The sequence below is a fragment of the Engystomops pustulosus genome, chromosome 2 (genome assembly GCF_040894005.1).
Source record: "Engystomops pustulosus chromosome 2, aEngPut4.maternal, whole genome shotgun sequence".
NCBI lineage: Eukaryota > Metazoa > Chordata > Amphibia > Anura > Leptodactylidae > Engystomops > Engystomops pustulosus.
The window spans coordinates 194,813,337-194,830,634 of record NC_092412.1 but is presented as its reverse complement, the minus strand read 5'-3'; the positions used below and the strand labels follow the sequence as shown (position 1 = coordinate 194,830,634).

General features: G+C 39.7%; 1 protein-coding gene across 8 annotated transcripts in view; it reads left to right on the top strand.

Moving 5' to 3' along the window:
- The window catches only part of TSHB (thyroid stimulating hormone subunit beta), a 132,217-nt gene that overhangs the window by 109,563 nt on the left and 5,356 nt on the right, over positions 1-17,298 (top strand). For 6 of the 8 annotated variants that reach the window (XM_072137707.1, XM_072137705.1, XM_072137709.1 and 3 more), the window contains one exon: positions 14,036-14,198. In XM_072137707.1, the coding sequence (XP_071993808.1) occupies positions 14,036-14,198 (163 nt within the window). Of the gene's footprint in view, positions 1-215; positions 301-14,035; positions 14,199-17,298 lie in introns of those variants that run through there. The other 2 variants (XM_072137710.1, XM_072137711.1) reach the window with 2 other exon arrangements.

The window sequence follows — 17,298 nt, the reverse complement described above, 5'->3', positions numbered from 1 at the left end:
TTTGTTACTTAGGCTTCCTGTGCCGGTGACAGGCTTGTTGTTTGCTGCCCATGTGTTATGCTGGTGAGCTCGGCTCACACACCAGAGATAATACAAAAAGATTGCACAACATGTGCAGGGATAGGATCTGCTTTAAGTTTTTCATCTCTGGCAGTCAGCAATGGATGGGACCATGGAAACCACATCCATAGTCCATAGAAATACACTGGTTACCGTGTTATCTGTTGAAACAATGGTGTGTGTATGAGCTCTAAAGCAGAAGAAAATCTAGAATGACCCTGTACACTTTCATTCATGTGGGTAGGGGATTCCCCCATTTATTATTTGAAGTCAATATTTATTATTATTTATTAATTTATTACTATGTGAGTGATATTGTATACAGGCGGTTCCCAACTTAAGGCCACCCGACTTACAGACAACCCATAGTTACAGACAGACCCCTCTGACTTCTTGTGAAGCTCTCTGAATGCTTTGCTATAGTCCCAGGCTGCAGTAATCAGCTGTAAGGTGTCTGTATTGAAGCTTTATTGATAATCCTTGGTCCCATTACAGCAAAAAAATTTTAAACTACAATTTTCACTGGGGCAAAAAAAATTGTCTGGATCTACAATTATAAAATATACAGAATATACGGGGACTGCCTGTGTATTATAATTCGTTATAAGTGGCCACATATTATTCTTCAGCAGTAGAGAGGAAAATAGGCATGGTTCTGAGAGTCTCACAGGCAAAACACAAACAGACTGAATAATCCATACATTCACTGCCCTTGTTATTAATTAAGATAAATTTGCATATGCGCAGGACACTTTTCAGCAACAGAACACTCAGTGATGGACACAGTGGTAAAGGTTACTTGATGCATAGGCCAAATTAGGGTGGAAAAAGAAGCTCCATTTAATTGCTATATGGAGTCTTTTTAACCTTTCAAGGACGCAGCGAGTTTGCATGTTGAGGCGCAGCCCGTTTTTTAAAATCTGACCTGTGTCTCTTCAAGTCATAATAACTTTTTAACACTTTAACTTATCTAACTAATTTTGGGATTGTTTTCTCTTGACACATTGTAGTTTATATTAGTAGTATAATAATACATGGTCAGGTTTTTTGGGGGATAAAAAACTCAACTTTTTAGGAAAAATGTGAAAAAGACAATTTTCGAACTTTCAAATGTTCTAGTTTTTTGACAAAAAGTCATACCACAATTTTTTTTGGTTTCTCTCTATTTCTATAATATTTTTTAGGTTTGCTTATTTTGTACGAATTTTAGAAGGTTTATAGTTTTAGTAGCAAGTTCTCAAATGCGTGGACCACGACCTCCTCCTGCACTACTTCATCCTCCGCATATGGTGTGCACTACTTCATCCTCTGAATACGGCGTGCACTACTACATCCTCCGCACACCACATGCACTACTTCTACTATCATAACGCACTTACAAGTGTGGTTGGGGAGAAACGGAAAACGGACATTAGGGGGCATAACTCAAGGAAAAACGGATGTTGGTGGGTATAACACAAGGATTAAACGGACAAAGGGGGGGGGGTTATAGTGATAGTGCAACAGTACCCACAGGACAAATCACATGTATCTCTCCAACACCACCAAATGCAGAATGGTGGCATTGGAGAGCGGCGGATCTGTCCTGACTTACAATATGTCATGACAAGATCTGTCATGACATAGATCAGTCATCACACAATCTGTCATGACTTACATCACTGTAACTGGTCAGTCTACATTGACTGGCCCGTTTCGGTGATGAACATCGCAGGACCAATTAAATTGGTCCTGTGATGTCAGTGGGTGGGTGTCGCCTTACAATATCCACTCACCCTAAACAATTGTAACAACGTCGCGTGACAGGGTGAATTCAGAGAACCAGGAAGCGCTCGTGTTCGATATATCGGGCGCTGAGTGCTAAGTCACTGAGCTTGGCGTACTATATATCGGACGCGGAGGATAAGTAAAACAATGTGTTGTGATCGCCGGCAACTGTTTCAGTATACCAAAATTATTTCTCTTTTATGTCTACAGTATGTTCTTTTGTGAAAAGCTCCACCTGTCACAGAATATTCCGCCTTATATTTTATTGTGCAGATCATGGGAAATATGAAATAAGCTTCTGTTTATCTTAGCATTGTACATGTTAAAAGATGAATGGAAAAAGAAATGTTGGACAAAAGCAATTAGTTCTAATCTGTAAGTTGCTGTGTGCGTTGTTAGATGACTCTTCTTTCATTATTGCCCCTATCCAATTTTCTTTTGGTCTGCTATGAATTTTCAAGAGAGGTTTCAGATAAGAAAGTAATATTTCTAATGCAGCATAACAGAGATAAAGCATATGCGCTCGAAGGTATAAATAACAGCATTACTTTCAAGCATATAGCATTTCCCCAGCATTTTGAAAACTAAGGACCAGGTAGGTACATGGTTTCTCGTCGCTTCTTCTCTGTGCGGCGGTTGTTGGATATTTCTTTTAGATGGTTTGATATTTCTACACTATAATATTTGCCGAGGGACTTTAAGAAAGCAAAAATATTTAGAAACTACTAGATCCAGGATATTAAAACTCTAGGAAGAAAAAGAAAAGACATACAGCAATTAAACCTCTTCCAAGATTTGTGACGAAATTGGAGATTTACAGTTTCTTGTCTGTTATGGAGGTTTTGTAATGGTATTGTATTACATTTGCCCTCTTTAACATGAGCATATTTTCCATCAGTATTGCCTCAGTTTTTTTTCCTCTCCATAATATAATGCCAAAGTTTCTACATGATGTTCTTCACACATTTGTGCTTTTGAAAGCCACAGCATGTAATACTTTTTTACCTCACGTAAAATGGCCATTGAAATCTATAGAGAGACTGTTTACTTATGTTATCCGTATAGCATTATTTTGGCATCTATTTACCTTAAGGGTTGTAATAGCCCATTGTTATCAAGATTTGTAATGCATTACTGATCCAATGCGATCCATAATGTTGATGTTACTTATGTTTTGATATGCTGAAACTGGCCTTTAACAAAACTACAGATATAACTATATGTACTAAAGTATACACCGACCAGAGTATAAACCGAGGCCCCTAATTTTATCGCACCCGGACATGTTGCGTGATATGCTTAAGTGCAGCCAATGAGGCAGTTTTATGCCCCTAGTAACCAGGCATGGCTGTGATTTGCCAGGGATTTAATGTTTTATATAATGATCTCCTTAAAGGGGCTGTCCAGTGTGGGACCCCTTGGAATCATGAGAACGGAGGTCTGTTGTACCTCGAATGGAGTGGCAGGTCGGACATGTGCACTGCTGCTCCATTCACTGACCATGGCGTTGATGGAAGTATCTAAGTACTGTATGCATCTATTTTCGCCAACACTATAGTGATGAATAGAGCAGCAGGTGCATGTGCAGCCAGTTGCTCTTTTCTTGTGATCCACCAATCAACAAATTATCCCCCATATAGTAGCTAGTCGATAATTTGTTGTTTCAGAACAACCCCTTTTTTATTTTTGGTGCCCTCCAATCCTCTCTAATTTTTTATTTCTATAAAGTAAGAATTTTTATAAGCTGTCAAATTTTTTTTATTTATATAAAAATCATATACTCACTTTACTGGTGAATCCTTGTCCTGTGTCTGTCTTCTTGCTTTTACAGCAGGGAAGATGTGGTATAGGACGGGGGACCAGTCTGAGCCTGCATTTAGCCTGCATATATACTCGAGTATAAGCCGACCTGAATATAAGCCGAGGCCCCTAATTTTAACACAAAAACCTGGTAAAACCTATATTTTTTTTACTCGAGTATAAGCCAAATTTGGGGTTCCAGCACATTTTTTTTTGTGCTGAAAAAATAGGCTTATACTCAAGTATATATGGTACTTTACCAAAGCCTTATAGCTGTGGACAGCAATAGTTTGCAGCCAAATCAATGAGGTCTGTAGAGAGTTCTCTAGGCATTGTATGTGCAGACAATAGGTCTAAATTAGCTGTACAAGTAGTGCTGTCATGATGGTGTTTGGTATAGGGATGTTATAGCTCATTGTGATGTTTATAATTTAATTTATAATTGTGACATATAATTTTTAGAAATGTAGTCAAAAATTGGTAATTTTGTTGTGATACCTTTCATTTCAAAATATTGTTAAAATTAAAATGAAAAAAATTAAGCCAACAAAAAACCCTAATTAAAAATTAAATCTAGTAAAATCCAGCTTAGTTGTGGAATACCATTTTTTAAAGGGTATGTCCATCTCAGTATTCACCTCCAGTAATGAAGCATGCAATAATATGTCACAGAACTGTATGTAGAGGCATTAGCAACTCAAAAAAAGCTGAAAATAATAGTTTTATTTCACACATAAAAACCTCTCCTAAAACTAATCTCTCTTGGGCTTTCTCTCATAAACAAAATTGTTTTTCAAGTCTTTTAATCCTTAAATATTTTCACTTTCTGTTTTCCTCAAACACAAACCCAAACCTTATTTCATTGCCTTATTGCTTTCATCATTTTATAGAATTATGAATATAGAAAGTGTGGCACAATATTCTTTTTATTTCTGATAAAAAAAAATATTTTATACAATAGTTGTCCAGGTTTTATTTCTATTTTCCTTCATATTTTTATGAAAATACAACCAAACACTTATAAAAAGAAATGGTAGCAGGTAAATAGCAGGTAAAACTTAAAATGTGTCTCAGAAAAAAAAACATAGTAGATTAGGTTGAATGAAAACACAGATTCACTAAATCAACCTATCCTACAGTCTTGATCCAGAGAAAGACAAAAACTCTATAGTGGGGAATATGTGGGAAAGAACAGAGGTTTAACATATTAATTAAAATACTAATTAATTACATATTAATTAAAATGGCTGCTGCAGCACTTTTTTCCATTTGAAAAAAACACTTGGATAATGGCCTAACTGATGGATGACATAAAATTTACATTCATGTCAATGGGATTTTTAACTGATACTTTAACTTCCATTCTTTACGGAGGTTTGAACGGTTGTGTGCATTTGGCCTAAGAGCCATTAAAAAATAACCAAATATTGAACATTTTAGAAAGAAAAAGACACATAACAAAAGTGTCATTCCTCTATCATTCCTGGAAGAAGAGATGTATATGAGTAGGAGCAGTTTACCTCTTCCCCTATTGTAAAAAAATCAAATCACCCCACTTTCCAAAGAAAGCAAATAAAAATAAACATAAAAATGTTAGGTTTTACTGTGTCTAAAATTGCAGGGTATCTCAAAACATTTAAATTATTATCCCATGTGGTGAACTCTTAACAGAAAAAATTTCAAAATGAAAACTTTTTTTACTACACTTAAAAATTGCAATAAAAAGTGATCAAAAGGTCATACAAATGGCCGGAGAGACTTTTTTTGTAAGGTATTAAAACATAACAAAATATATATAAATTTGGTATCTCTGTGTTTGAACTGATCCATAGACTAAAGGAGTAGTGTCATTAAGAGGGCCTGAGAATATGATGTAGCTGCATTTTTTTTGATCAATTGTACTGCATTTTGGAATTTTTATGATGCGTCCTTCCATTGAATATTGAATAATGACAATAGGAAGTACAATTTGTCCCACAGATAACAAACCCTTGTACAAATCTGTAAACTGACAAATTAAAAAGATCTGTTTTTTGGAAGACGGAGACAGAATAACAGAAACATTTTGTTTAACTTTTTATTGTAAGATTTTTATTATTCTAAGGGGGAGGCCTGAGTTGGTTATTAGTATGTATTACACATGGTAGTAGCTGCAAATTATATAAGTTATCTCTTCCCTCACTATATATACAGGGAGGCTGTTACATTGAATGTTAATTGAGACCTCCAAAATGCTAATTGTTACTCTGATTCACTCTAGTCTAGACTACTGTAAATCCCTACTAATTGGTCTTCCACTCACTTAACACTTTCCACTACAATCTATTCTTAACCTCTTAAGGATGCAGCCATTTTTTAGCTTAAGGCTCAGCCCCATTTTTTGGATTCGCATTATATGGTTATAACTTTTGAATTCTGTTACTTATCAAAACGATTCTGAGATTGTTTTCTCCTCGCATGTTTTTACCACTTCATTTTAGTGGTAAATTTTGGCTGATAAGTTTTGTGTTTATTTACAAAAAAAAATAAAAAATTATAATTTTTTTGAAAAATTTGGCATTTTTGAATTCGAAATCATTGCTTTTTCAGGCAGATAGTTTTACCATCTAAATAAGTTGCTGAATAACATTTCCCATATGTCTACTTTACATTTTCATAATTTATTAAATGTCTGGATAACTTATTTTGATGTCACGCGGCTTACAAATCAAACATAGTTTTTCCGTATTTTCAGAAATGACTATTTTGGGGAATACTACTGTTTTAAATGAAATTTTACATATTTAGCATAAAAAAACGCCTATGTATCAACCCATTTTCAAATGTGTACCCCTCAAGCTATCAGAAACATCTTTTAAGAAGATTGTTAACCCCTTAAGATCTTCATAGTAATGAAATCAAAATGGAGGTGAAATTTAGAATGGTCAAATTTTGTCGGTTATATGTTCATTTAGCCTTAAAAAGAGAAAACCCACCTTATAATTTATTATGCAATTTCTCCTGAGTACAGAGACCCCCTTCATGTGGCCGTTACTTGTTGTAGGGGCGCACAGCAAGGCTCAGAAGGGAAGAAGCGCCCTACAACTGCCCGGATTTAAGTTTTCTCATTGGCCCCTTTTGCAGGCCATAAAATTTTCGCTTTTCTGTTATTGGGACCATGTGATGGCATTTTTTTGAGGGACGAGATGCTTTTTCCAGTGTTATCATTTTGTGGTTGGTATCCCCTATTGTTGAAAATTTTTGAACTTTTGAGGGCAGGAGTAGAAAAGCATCAATTCTGTACTGGAATTTTTCTTTTTTTTTGTGTTCACTGTATAACCTAATAATCATGTTATCTTTATTCTATGGGTCGATACAATTACAGAGATACCAGACTTGAATATTTTTTCTTTTGTTTTACTAAATTTGCCAAATAAAACCCTTTTGTGGGGAAAAATCTGTAATTTTTGCATTGCCGTCTTTCAAGTGGCTATGGAGCTGGTTGATGGCTTGTTTTTTGCGGGACATGTTGTGCTTTGCAACAGTATCATTCTAGAATATATATGTTTTTTTGATCATTTTTATAGCATTTTTTGTGGGGTTCAATATTTAAAAATCATCATTTTTTTTTTTTTTTTGTGTTAAATGTCTCTTTATATGTTATGGGGTTACTGGCATTTTTATTGATTTATTGCTTTATTTTTTATTGAATAAGGGTTTTTTTTTGTTACTTTATTACTGTTTCCACCATATGACATGAACAAGTTATCATCTTGTTCTTGATAATACTCTGCAAAACTGATGACGCCATCTTTCAGGCAGTGCCTACAGGCTGGCGAAGACGGCACGGGGGAAGGGGGGGCGATTGTGTGGGAAAGACCCCCCAAAGGCAAGTTAAATGCCACGGTTGCGCTGACTGCAGCATTTAACGGGTTAAACACCCGCAATCGGAGCCCAGTCCAACCGCAGGTGTTACACTGGGGTGTCGGCTACAAGTTATAGCCGGCACCCCGTGTGTCCCGATGCCAGTTCGGCTCAGGTCTTGAGCTGAACCGGCATCAGCTCTGCATCCGGTATATCGGACCCCGAGCGCTAAGTTCTGCGCTCAGCGTTCGATATATCGGACGCAGAGCGGGAAAGGGTTTATGCAGCAGCCAGGCTTGTCTTTCAGGCCAAACACTACATGGATGCCTCCAATTTGTGCCAGTCACTGATTGCTATGCTATGCTATGCGTAACTATGCATAACTATGCATAACTAATGTATGATTCAGGTAAACTGCTTAACCCCTTAATGCCAAGGCCCTTTTTTTCAATTTTGCTTTTTCATTTTTCACTCCCCACCTTCAAAAATCCATAACTTTTTTATTTTTCCATTTAAAGAGCTGTGAGAGCTTGTTTTCTGCATCACAAATTGCACTTCAGTATTTAATATTCCATGCCGTGTGGGCTTGGATTTTACGGCTTTCACTGTGCACCCCAAAAGAATTGCACATTGTACTGAATAGGTAAAAACGAGACAGCCAAGGGTCATTGGGCAGACCCAAGGCTGTCATGGCAACTGATCGCCATGCACAGTCAGCATCTTTCCCAGCGGCAATGGACAGGTTAACACACGCGATCGGTGCTAGCAACGATCACGGGTGTTACCGGTAAGTGTTTGCTACAACATGCAGCAAAAACTTACCGGCTATGGAGAGGGTCAGGCCCCATTAACATCTATGGAGCCTGCAGCCTCTCATGCTCATTTGCATAAGGGCATAAGAAGCTAAAAGAAGAGCAGATCCTGACACAAAGCATGTAAGTATACTTGGTTTACAATCCTAGATCCTGATGGTAGATGTCCTTTAAAGAGATGAGTTAGAGCTAGGATTAGCACCGTGGTGAGGTTCGGGATAAGATGCGCTAGAATTGGGTCAAGCTCAGAAGTGGTGAGATATGCGCGTGACAGCATGGAGGAAACTTTCTTATCAGTAAGGGAAGAGAAGCTTTTTTTAAGTGGGAGTGGCGTTGGATATTCTTGGTGGGTTTCAGGGTTTGAAGGTTGAAACTTTCCCTGTTTTTAGAGTGAGGCAAAATCCTCAGCTGAAAGGAGATGTTGGTGGGGGTGCCAAAGGATGTAGCAGGGAATTAAGGTTAGAAACTATTGTCATGGGTTTTGAGATAGAGAGGATATAAAATTAAGGAAATTATCCTGTTTAGTAGAAGTAAATGTTATCACAGGTTTTCTCTGGAGAGGGATTTCTCTAAAGCCGTTCAGCAATCCTGACACATTGCTGTAGCTGTTTTGTGAGTTTGGTGTGCCAGGGTTGCCAGTTGGGTTGTCTGGTTGTAGTGAAAGTGAGGGGGGCTGCAAAATCCAGAGCTGATGAAACTGTGGTGTTCTAGAAGGTGGAAACCGTTTCTGCCTTCTTGCTTAAAGATATGGAAGAGAGATGTAGGAGAATCTCAGAGTTTGCAGATGTCCAGATGTTTAAGATTCCTACATGAGTGTATAGGCTTGTGGACTGCAGGAGTGGTTTATTAGGTACACCTGTCCAACTGCTCGTTAACACTTAATTTCTAATGAGCCAATCACATGGCGGCAACTCGGTGCATTTAGGCATGTAGACATGGTCAAGTCAATCTCCTGCAGTTCAAACCGAGCATCAGTATGGGGAAGAAAGGTGATTTGAGTGCCTTTGAACGTGGCATGGTTGTTGGTGCCAGAAGGGCTGGTCTCAGTATTTCAGAAACTGCTGATCTACTGGGATTTTCACACAACCATCTCTAGAGTTTACAGAGAATGGTCCGAAAAAGAAAAAACATTCAGTGGGTTCTGTGGGCGGAAATGCCTTGTTGATGCCAGAGGTCAGAGGAGAATGGGCAGAGTGGTTTGAGCTGATAGAAAGGCAACAGTGACTCAAATCGCCACCCGTTACAACCAAGGTAGGCAGAAGAGCATATCTGAACGCACAGTACTTCGAACTTTGAGGCAGATGGGCTACAGCAGCAGAAGACCACACCGGGTACCACTCCTTTCAGCTAAGAACAGGAAACTGAGGCTACAATTTGCACAAGCTCATCGAAATTGGACAGTAGAAGATTGGAAAAATGTTGCCTGGTTTGATGAGTCTCGATTTCTGCTGCGACATTCGGATGGTAGGGTCAGAATTTGGCGTCAACAACATGAAAGCATGGATCCATCCTGCCTTGTATCGACAGTTCAGGCTGGTGGTGGTGGTGTCATGGTGTGGGGAATATTTTCTTGTCACTCTTTGAGCCCCTTGGCACCAATTGAGCATCGTTGCAGCGCCACAGCCTACCTGAGTATTGTTGATGACCATGTCCATCCCTTTATGACCACAATGTACCCAACATCTGATGGCTACTTTCAGCAGGATAATGCGCCATGTCATAAAGCTGGAATCATCTCAGACTGGTTTCTTGAACATGACAATGAGTTCACTGTACTCAAATGGCCTCCACAGTCACCAGATCTCAATCCAATAGAGCATCTTTGGGATGTGGTGGAACGGGAGATTCGCATCATGGATGTGCAGCCGACAAATCTGCGGCAACTGTGTGATGCCATCATGTCAATATGGACCAAAATCTCTGAGGAATGCTTCCAGCACCTTGTTGAATCTATGCCAAGAAGAATTGAGGCAGTTCTGAAGGCAAAAGGGGGTCCAACCCGTTACTAGCATGGTGTACCTAATAAAGTGGCTGGTGAGTGTAGGTCTGTAAAAGGAGCCAGAATTAATGGTGGGGATTTGTTTAAAAGCCACTGGATTAGGAGAGATATCATCAGAGGCAAGAAGAAGTAGAGATGGTGATAGCGGGTGAGAGAATAATAGAGAATAAGGAGGACGCTCCCATTTATAAAGCATGTATGGGTGCAATAGCTTATGGCATTCAACGTATGCATTTCAAAATGCACTGCAACAGCTGAAGAAAGATTTGCCTAATAAAATTGATGTTAACATTTGCATTTAAAAAACACAACTTAACATGTGTGTTAACAAATCAAATGAACATGCAAACTGGGGCAAGCACCTTAGTAAATGCCAGTATCTCAAAAACAGAAGCTGTACACACAAGGTGAGATAATTTTTTAAGAGCTTTTCTAATACCATTTATAATTTATACGGTTGAAAAAAGACACAATTATTTTATTGAGCTTAGATTGGATCATGTCTACATTCAGCCAGTCTAGTATATTAGAGGATGCATCACCCGCACTGGCACCACTTACATCAGAAGTTCTTTCTTCCTCAGGAGACTCGTCAGATTTATATTTTTTGAATGCCCTCTTTTATCTATCATTTATTGCCAATTTAATTGTAGCTGTAGCCACGTGGGGTGTATCTAGCCCATCTATACTTATTACTCATTGGAATAAATTTGGAAGTTTTGAAATTTAGAACCATTGTGTGTGTGTGTGTGTGTGTGTGTAAATACATACACACTGCTCAAAAAAAGAAAGTGAACACTCAAATGCCACATCCTAGATCTGAATGAATGAAATATTGTCATTGAAAACTTTGTTTTGTTGAATGTTCTGACACTAAAATCACAAAAAAATCATCAATGGAAATCAAATTTATTAACCAATGGAGGCCTGGATTTGGAGACAGACACATTTTGGGATGCGGTGATACCTAACATGTTTATGATCTTTACTGTTTATTTATATTTATATCAGTTCTAGAAAAAGGGTGTTGATTTGAATTTTTTTTCCTTTTTTTTTTACTATTTTTCAGACTCCCTGGGGTACCTTTACCCTAAATTATCTGATTGCTCCTACCATATACAGCCATACTACAGTATAGCAGTATATGGGGATTTTACACATTGGGGCACATTTACTTACTTGGTCCTGTCGCAATCCTTGTAAGTGCATGTCTTGCGACATAATTTCGATGTTAAATCCCGCGCGTTGTCCGAATCCGTCGGATCATCTGACGGCCCACCCACCGATTTGTGTCGCGTGAAAGCCGGCATTGATCGGGCGCGCCAAAAACCCCTGGTAAATGTGGCGCAAATCGTAAATCGTCGGGTAACCCAATGAAAATGTGCTCCGCTGACCCTTAATAAATGAGCCCCATTGTGTATTTCAATGTGCAAATCAGGCAGCCATTGAGACAACCATGACAGCCTCGGGTCACAACAACCGATCACAGGAAGCAGCTATCAAATCCAATAAGATTTAAATGCCTCTGGCAGCTTTGCCAGAGGCATTAACAAGGTCAACACTAGGGGCGTACTGGGAATTTAAAGTGGCCCTGGAAAAACTGTAATAGTGGCCCTATTCTGTGGCCGGGTCAAAACATGTAGGCGTGATCAGGTGATGTGGGTTGTGATACTAAATTCCACACAAACTGTTGATAGATGGTATTAATCAACATGTAAAGAGCGGGAAAATAGATTCATACTCCCTCCCATATACAGGAATAAAGCTTCTTTTTTAAAAGAAGACAACTTATTACTGCCTTATATATACCAAGAACAACCTACTTCAATAACTTCTCCAATAAACAAGAATGTAACTACTATAATACTGCCCCTAAGTAAAATATATCGTAATACAGCATTTTATGTACAATAATTTAACAACTATAACACTGCATTTTATGTACAAGAATATAAATACTATAATACTGCATTTTATGTACAAGAATAAAACTACTAGAACACTGCCAACTGTATATGAGAATATAACCACTATAATACTGCCCCCTATGTAGGAGAGTATAATCACTATAATACTGCCCCCTATGTACAGGAATTACTACTATGCCATATAACTACTATATAGCCAGCCATTCCCCTGTATATAGCCAGCAAGCTCCCCCACTATATAACCAACCACCCCCTTTTCCCCAGTATATAGCTAGCCAGACCCCCCAGTATATAGCTAGCCAGCCTGCCCCTCTAGTATATAGCCAGCCAGCATATAGCCAGCCATCCCCCCCAGTATACAGCCAGCCTGGACCCTATATATAGGCAATCAGTCCCCTGTATATAGGCAGTCAGTCCCCTGTACATAGCAAGCCAATCCCCCTAGTATACAGCCAGCCATTCCCCCCAGTATCCAGCCAGCCAGTCCCCCCAGTATACAGCCAGCCAGTCCCACCAGTATACAGCCAGTCCCCCCAGTATATAGCCAGCCAGTATCCCCAGTATACAGCCAGCCACCCTGTATATAGCCAAGAAGTCCCCCCTAGTATATAACTAGCCCCCTCTATATAGCCAGGCAGTCCCCCCATATATAGCCAGTTAGTACCCCCAGTACACAGCCAGCTCCCCTGTATATAGCCAGACAACCCCCAGAATACAGCCAGCTCCTCCCCAGTATATAGCCAGCCCCCCCCCAGTATGCTGCCGCTCTTTCCCCATATACAGCCAGTCTGCCCCCCCTGTATACAGCCAGCCTGTGTCCCTGTATACAGCCCCCTCCCCAGCACATAGTGACAGTGACAGGAACATGCACACAATCGCGCATATGGGGATGTCACTGCTGGCCGGACTGCTTCAAGTAGTGGTGCTGCGGGGAGCATCAGAAAGTTGAGAACATAGTTTATTATTTTTCAATCGGCCCAACCAGTCCCAAACCGGCCCCAAACTAATCGGCTCACCAGGGTTCCCCCCGGTGGGTCATATAGCCAGTCCTCCCCTGGTTAACACCTATGATTGGTGCCAGCAACGACCACTGGTGTTACCGGTGGGTGTTTGCTGCAATATCCAGTAAACGCCTACCTTGTATGGAGAGGTCTCAGCCCGTGATAAGGGGTAAGGAGTTAATGACCTATGGCAAAATAGAAGCTGAATGACATTGGTTTATAGAAGCTGAGCTGTGATTGGTTGCTTACTGTCACAGCAGCCAGCAGACAATGGCTGCTGTATATGGTGGACATAGCGAATAAGTAAGATAAAAGATCACAGAAGAAGCAATGATCCACTGCATTCCAATAAAAGATGAATCTAAATTGTCCCATGTGGATAACACAAACTATTTGAACAGTTCAGCATTTTTCAAAACGTTTAAGATAAAACCATAATGCATGAAGCTTTCAGCAATGGCGGTGAGGCGAGAGCAGGGGCTAGAGGACCTCTGCATCAAATATAATATGACTTGTAGAAAGTAATACAACTAACCTCTAGGCTCTGCTCAAATGATGCTATAAAATAATGATAAAAATGTCAAGAGATCATCTCATAATGTTTTAAGAATCTTCTGAAATGAACATGTAGAAAACAATATAAATTCTTATGATAATGAGCTGTCCCTGGATCTTCCTTGGAAATTAGTCTTTAGTTTGACATGCAGTTATGTCTGGACTGTATAGGTATGGTCCATCTAAGTACATCAGAAAAGTTTCACCTAAGCACATGCTTATGTGTAGTGTTTATCAAGCTATGTAAAAAGGAACTGTTTTATTTTGTAGGATGGCAGCCATTTTCATGGGATCTCTTCTCTTTTGCATTGCCTTTGGGCATGCTTTCTCTCTGTGTATGCTGACTGAATATATCTTGTATGTGGAGAAAGAAGAGTGTGCCTACTGCATTGCCATCAATACCACCATATGCTCTGGATATTGCAAGACAACGGTATGTGTTCATATGTGTTATTGTAATCCCATAAATGTGTAATCTTTATTATGATTTCATTTAAAGGGTAACCGTCATAATGAGGAAGAAAAACCTCATTCTGCTCCAAGTGCCCCTGGGAATCATTCCTCAAAGTATTTTGCCTCTCAGGCCCCATCTAGGACCTTTTTTGGCCCACAGCAACTATGGTTTCCAGCTCTAAAAATAACTACAATCAGCAATATGGAGGGGCAGGACCTGCCTCCTGTGACCTCATCACAAGCACCTGCTGCATACCAATGAGACCATGACCTGTGCTTGTCAGACACACCCACACAGGCGAGCTGAACTGTGATTGGTTGCCATGGGCAACTAGAAATATTCTGACTTTCAGACACTTGATAAATCTGGCCCAATGTACCCCCACTAGATTAAATAGATTGTTTTCAAAAATTTAATTACACTACACAAAAAGGAAACAAAAACTTAAATGTAGAAAACATAAAATAACACTTTATTAGATCAATTTAAATAAATCCATTTAGGCTACATTCACACTGGGATACATTCACATATATCCACTGGGATATATGGCGCGCGGCAGTGCATGTCGAGAAAAGATAGGACATGTCCTATCTTTTCACGGGGTACGGAGCCGTACGGTGCCGCACGTGTGCTGCTCCGTATCGCTCCCGTAGGCCACCGTGCACCCATTGCCGTCTATGGGAGACATATATAGGTCGTATATAGGTCCCCCATACAGCAGCGTGAATGCAGCCTTAAAAAGACAACATACACAGAAATGGTGCATCAGTGATCAAAATTACTAAATATATATATTTGCTTTAAAACAAGTACTGTACATTACCCAGAGGAATAAGAGACACATACACATGTATATCTATTTATCTATTTATGTATGTACCTATGTGTATATATACACTCACCGGCCACTTTATTTGGTACACCATGCTAGTAACGGGTTGGACCCCCTTTTGCCTTCAGAACTGCCTCAATTCTTCGTGGCATAGATTCAACAAGGTGCTGGAAGCATTCCTCAGAGATTTTGGTCCATATTGACATGATGGCATCACACAGTTGCCGCAGATTTGTCAGCTGCACATCCATGATGCGAATCTCCTGTTCCACCACATCCCAAAGATGCTCTATTGGATTGAGATCTGGTGACTGTGGAGGCCATTTGAGTACAGTGAACTCATTGTCATGTTCAAGAAACCAGTCTGAGATGATTCCAGCTTTATGACATGGCGCATTATCCTGCTGAAAGTAGCCATCAGATGTTGGGTACATTGTGGTCATAAAGGGATGGACATGGTCAGCAACAATACTCAGGTAGGCTGTGGTGTTGCAACGATGCTCAATTGGTACCAAGGGGCCCAAAGAGTGCCAAGAAAATATTCCCCACACCATGACACCACCACCACCAGCCTGAACCGTTGATACAAGGAAGGATGGATCCATGCTTTTATGTTGTTGACAGCAAATTCTGACCCTACCATCCGAATGTCGCAGCAGAAATCGAGACTCATCAGACCAGGCAACGTTTTTCCAATCTTCTACTGTCCAATTTCGATGAGCTTGTGCAAATTGTAGCCTCAGTTTCCTGTTCTTAGCTGAAAGGAGTGGCACCCGGTGTGGTCTTCTGCTGCTGTAGCCCATCTGCCTCAAAGTTCGATGTACTGTGCGTTCAGAGATGCTCTTCTGCCTACCTTGGTTGTAACGGGTGTCGATTTGAGTCACTGTTGCCTTTCTATCAGCTCGAACCAGTCTGCCCATTCTCCTCTGACCTCTGGCATCAACAAGGCATTTCCGCCCACAGAACTGCCGTTCATTTGTAGGTGGAAATGTCAGACACTCCTACACCTTATATAACTCTATATCCATAATAACTACTGAGCCACCCTTCTCTAACATCTACACCACAACATCTTGCTCTTCCATCATTTCTTTTAGCGCTTGTTTAAGGACAGAAAAAAAAAATTGTTTTGAATCAACTTTTCTACTTTTCTCGAATTTTTAAAGGGAACCTGTCACCACTGTTTGAAAAAATTAAGTTGCGGGCAGGTTCCCATAGAGCCCTTATCTTCACCTAATAAAATCTCTGCTCTGAAAAGTCAAAAATGAACATTGATTCTCTGCCTAGTATCCAGGTAGAGAATCTAGCATGTCAAGGTGGGCGTATACATAGGTGCGAGTCTGGCGGCTTGCTCACACCTCCTTTCCCTACGTCATCCCGCTGTCGGCCCACCGGATACCAGGCAGAGGATCAATGTTAATTTTTTACTTTTCTGAGCAGAGATTTTTTTAGGTGAAAAAAGGTTGCCCTCATGCTATAAGGGCTCTATGGGAACCTGCTCGCCACAGCGGTGACAGGTTCCCCTTAAGTCTCTCTCTACCCTTTCCTGAAAGAGACTTATGGATTCAGTTCTGTATCATAGTATAAAAGGTTAGAAAAAGACATCAGTCCTTCAAGTTCAACCTATACATTATAGTGCGTTGATCCAGAAGAAGGCAAAAACCCGGCAAGGTTGATGGCAATTAACCCAAAGCAGGGAAAAATTCCTTATGGCGGTCAGAATAACTCCCTGGATTAATCCCAACTGTGAACACCATAACGGAAAATAGTGTTCAAATGCAGAATCGCAACTTTTTCGTAATTTTTTCATCCATGAATATTTGAATAAAAACAGTCCTACAGGTCATAAATTGATATACATTAAAAGTCAGCATGTACCACAAAATAATCCCACCTTACATAGGACCATACACCAAAGTGTGAAAAAGTTATTGGCCTCAGAATTTGGCAAACTGGCAAATAATTCTTTGTACAAAAGATTAAAATTTATTTTTTAAAATCTACTAAAACCTAATAAAACCTATATAAATTTTGTATCAATGTGATCGTATCGGCCCAAAAAATAAAGAGGAAGTGTCATTTGAAGCATAGAAGAAGTATGAGAGCATGGAATATTAAATTGTGCCGCTAAAAAGTACAATTTGTCCCGCAGATAATTATCCCTCATACATCTCTGTGGGGGGTTTATGGAGAGAGCTCAAGAGATAAGCTCTCTCCAAACACAGTGGGTGTCGGCTGTATAAT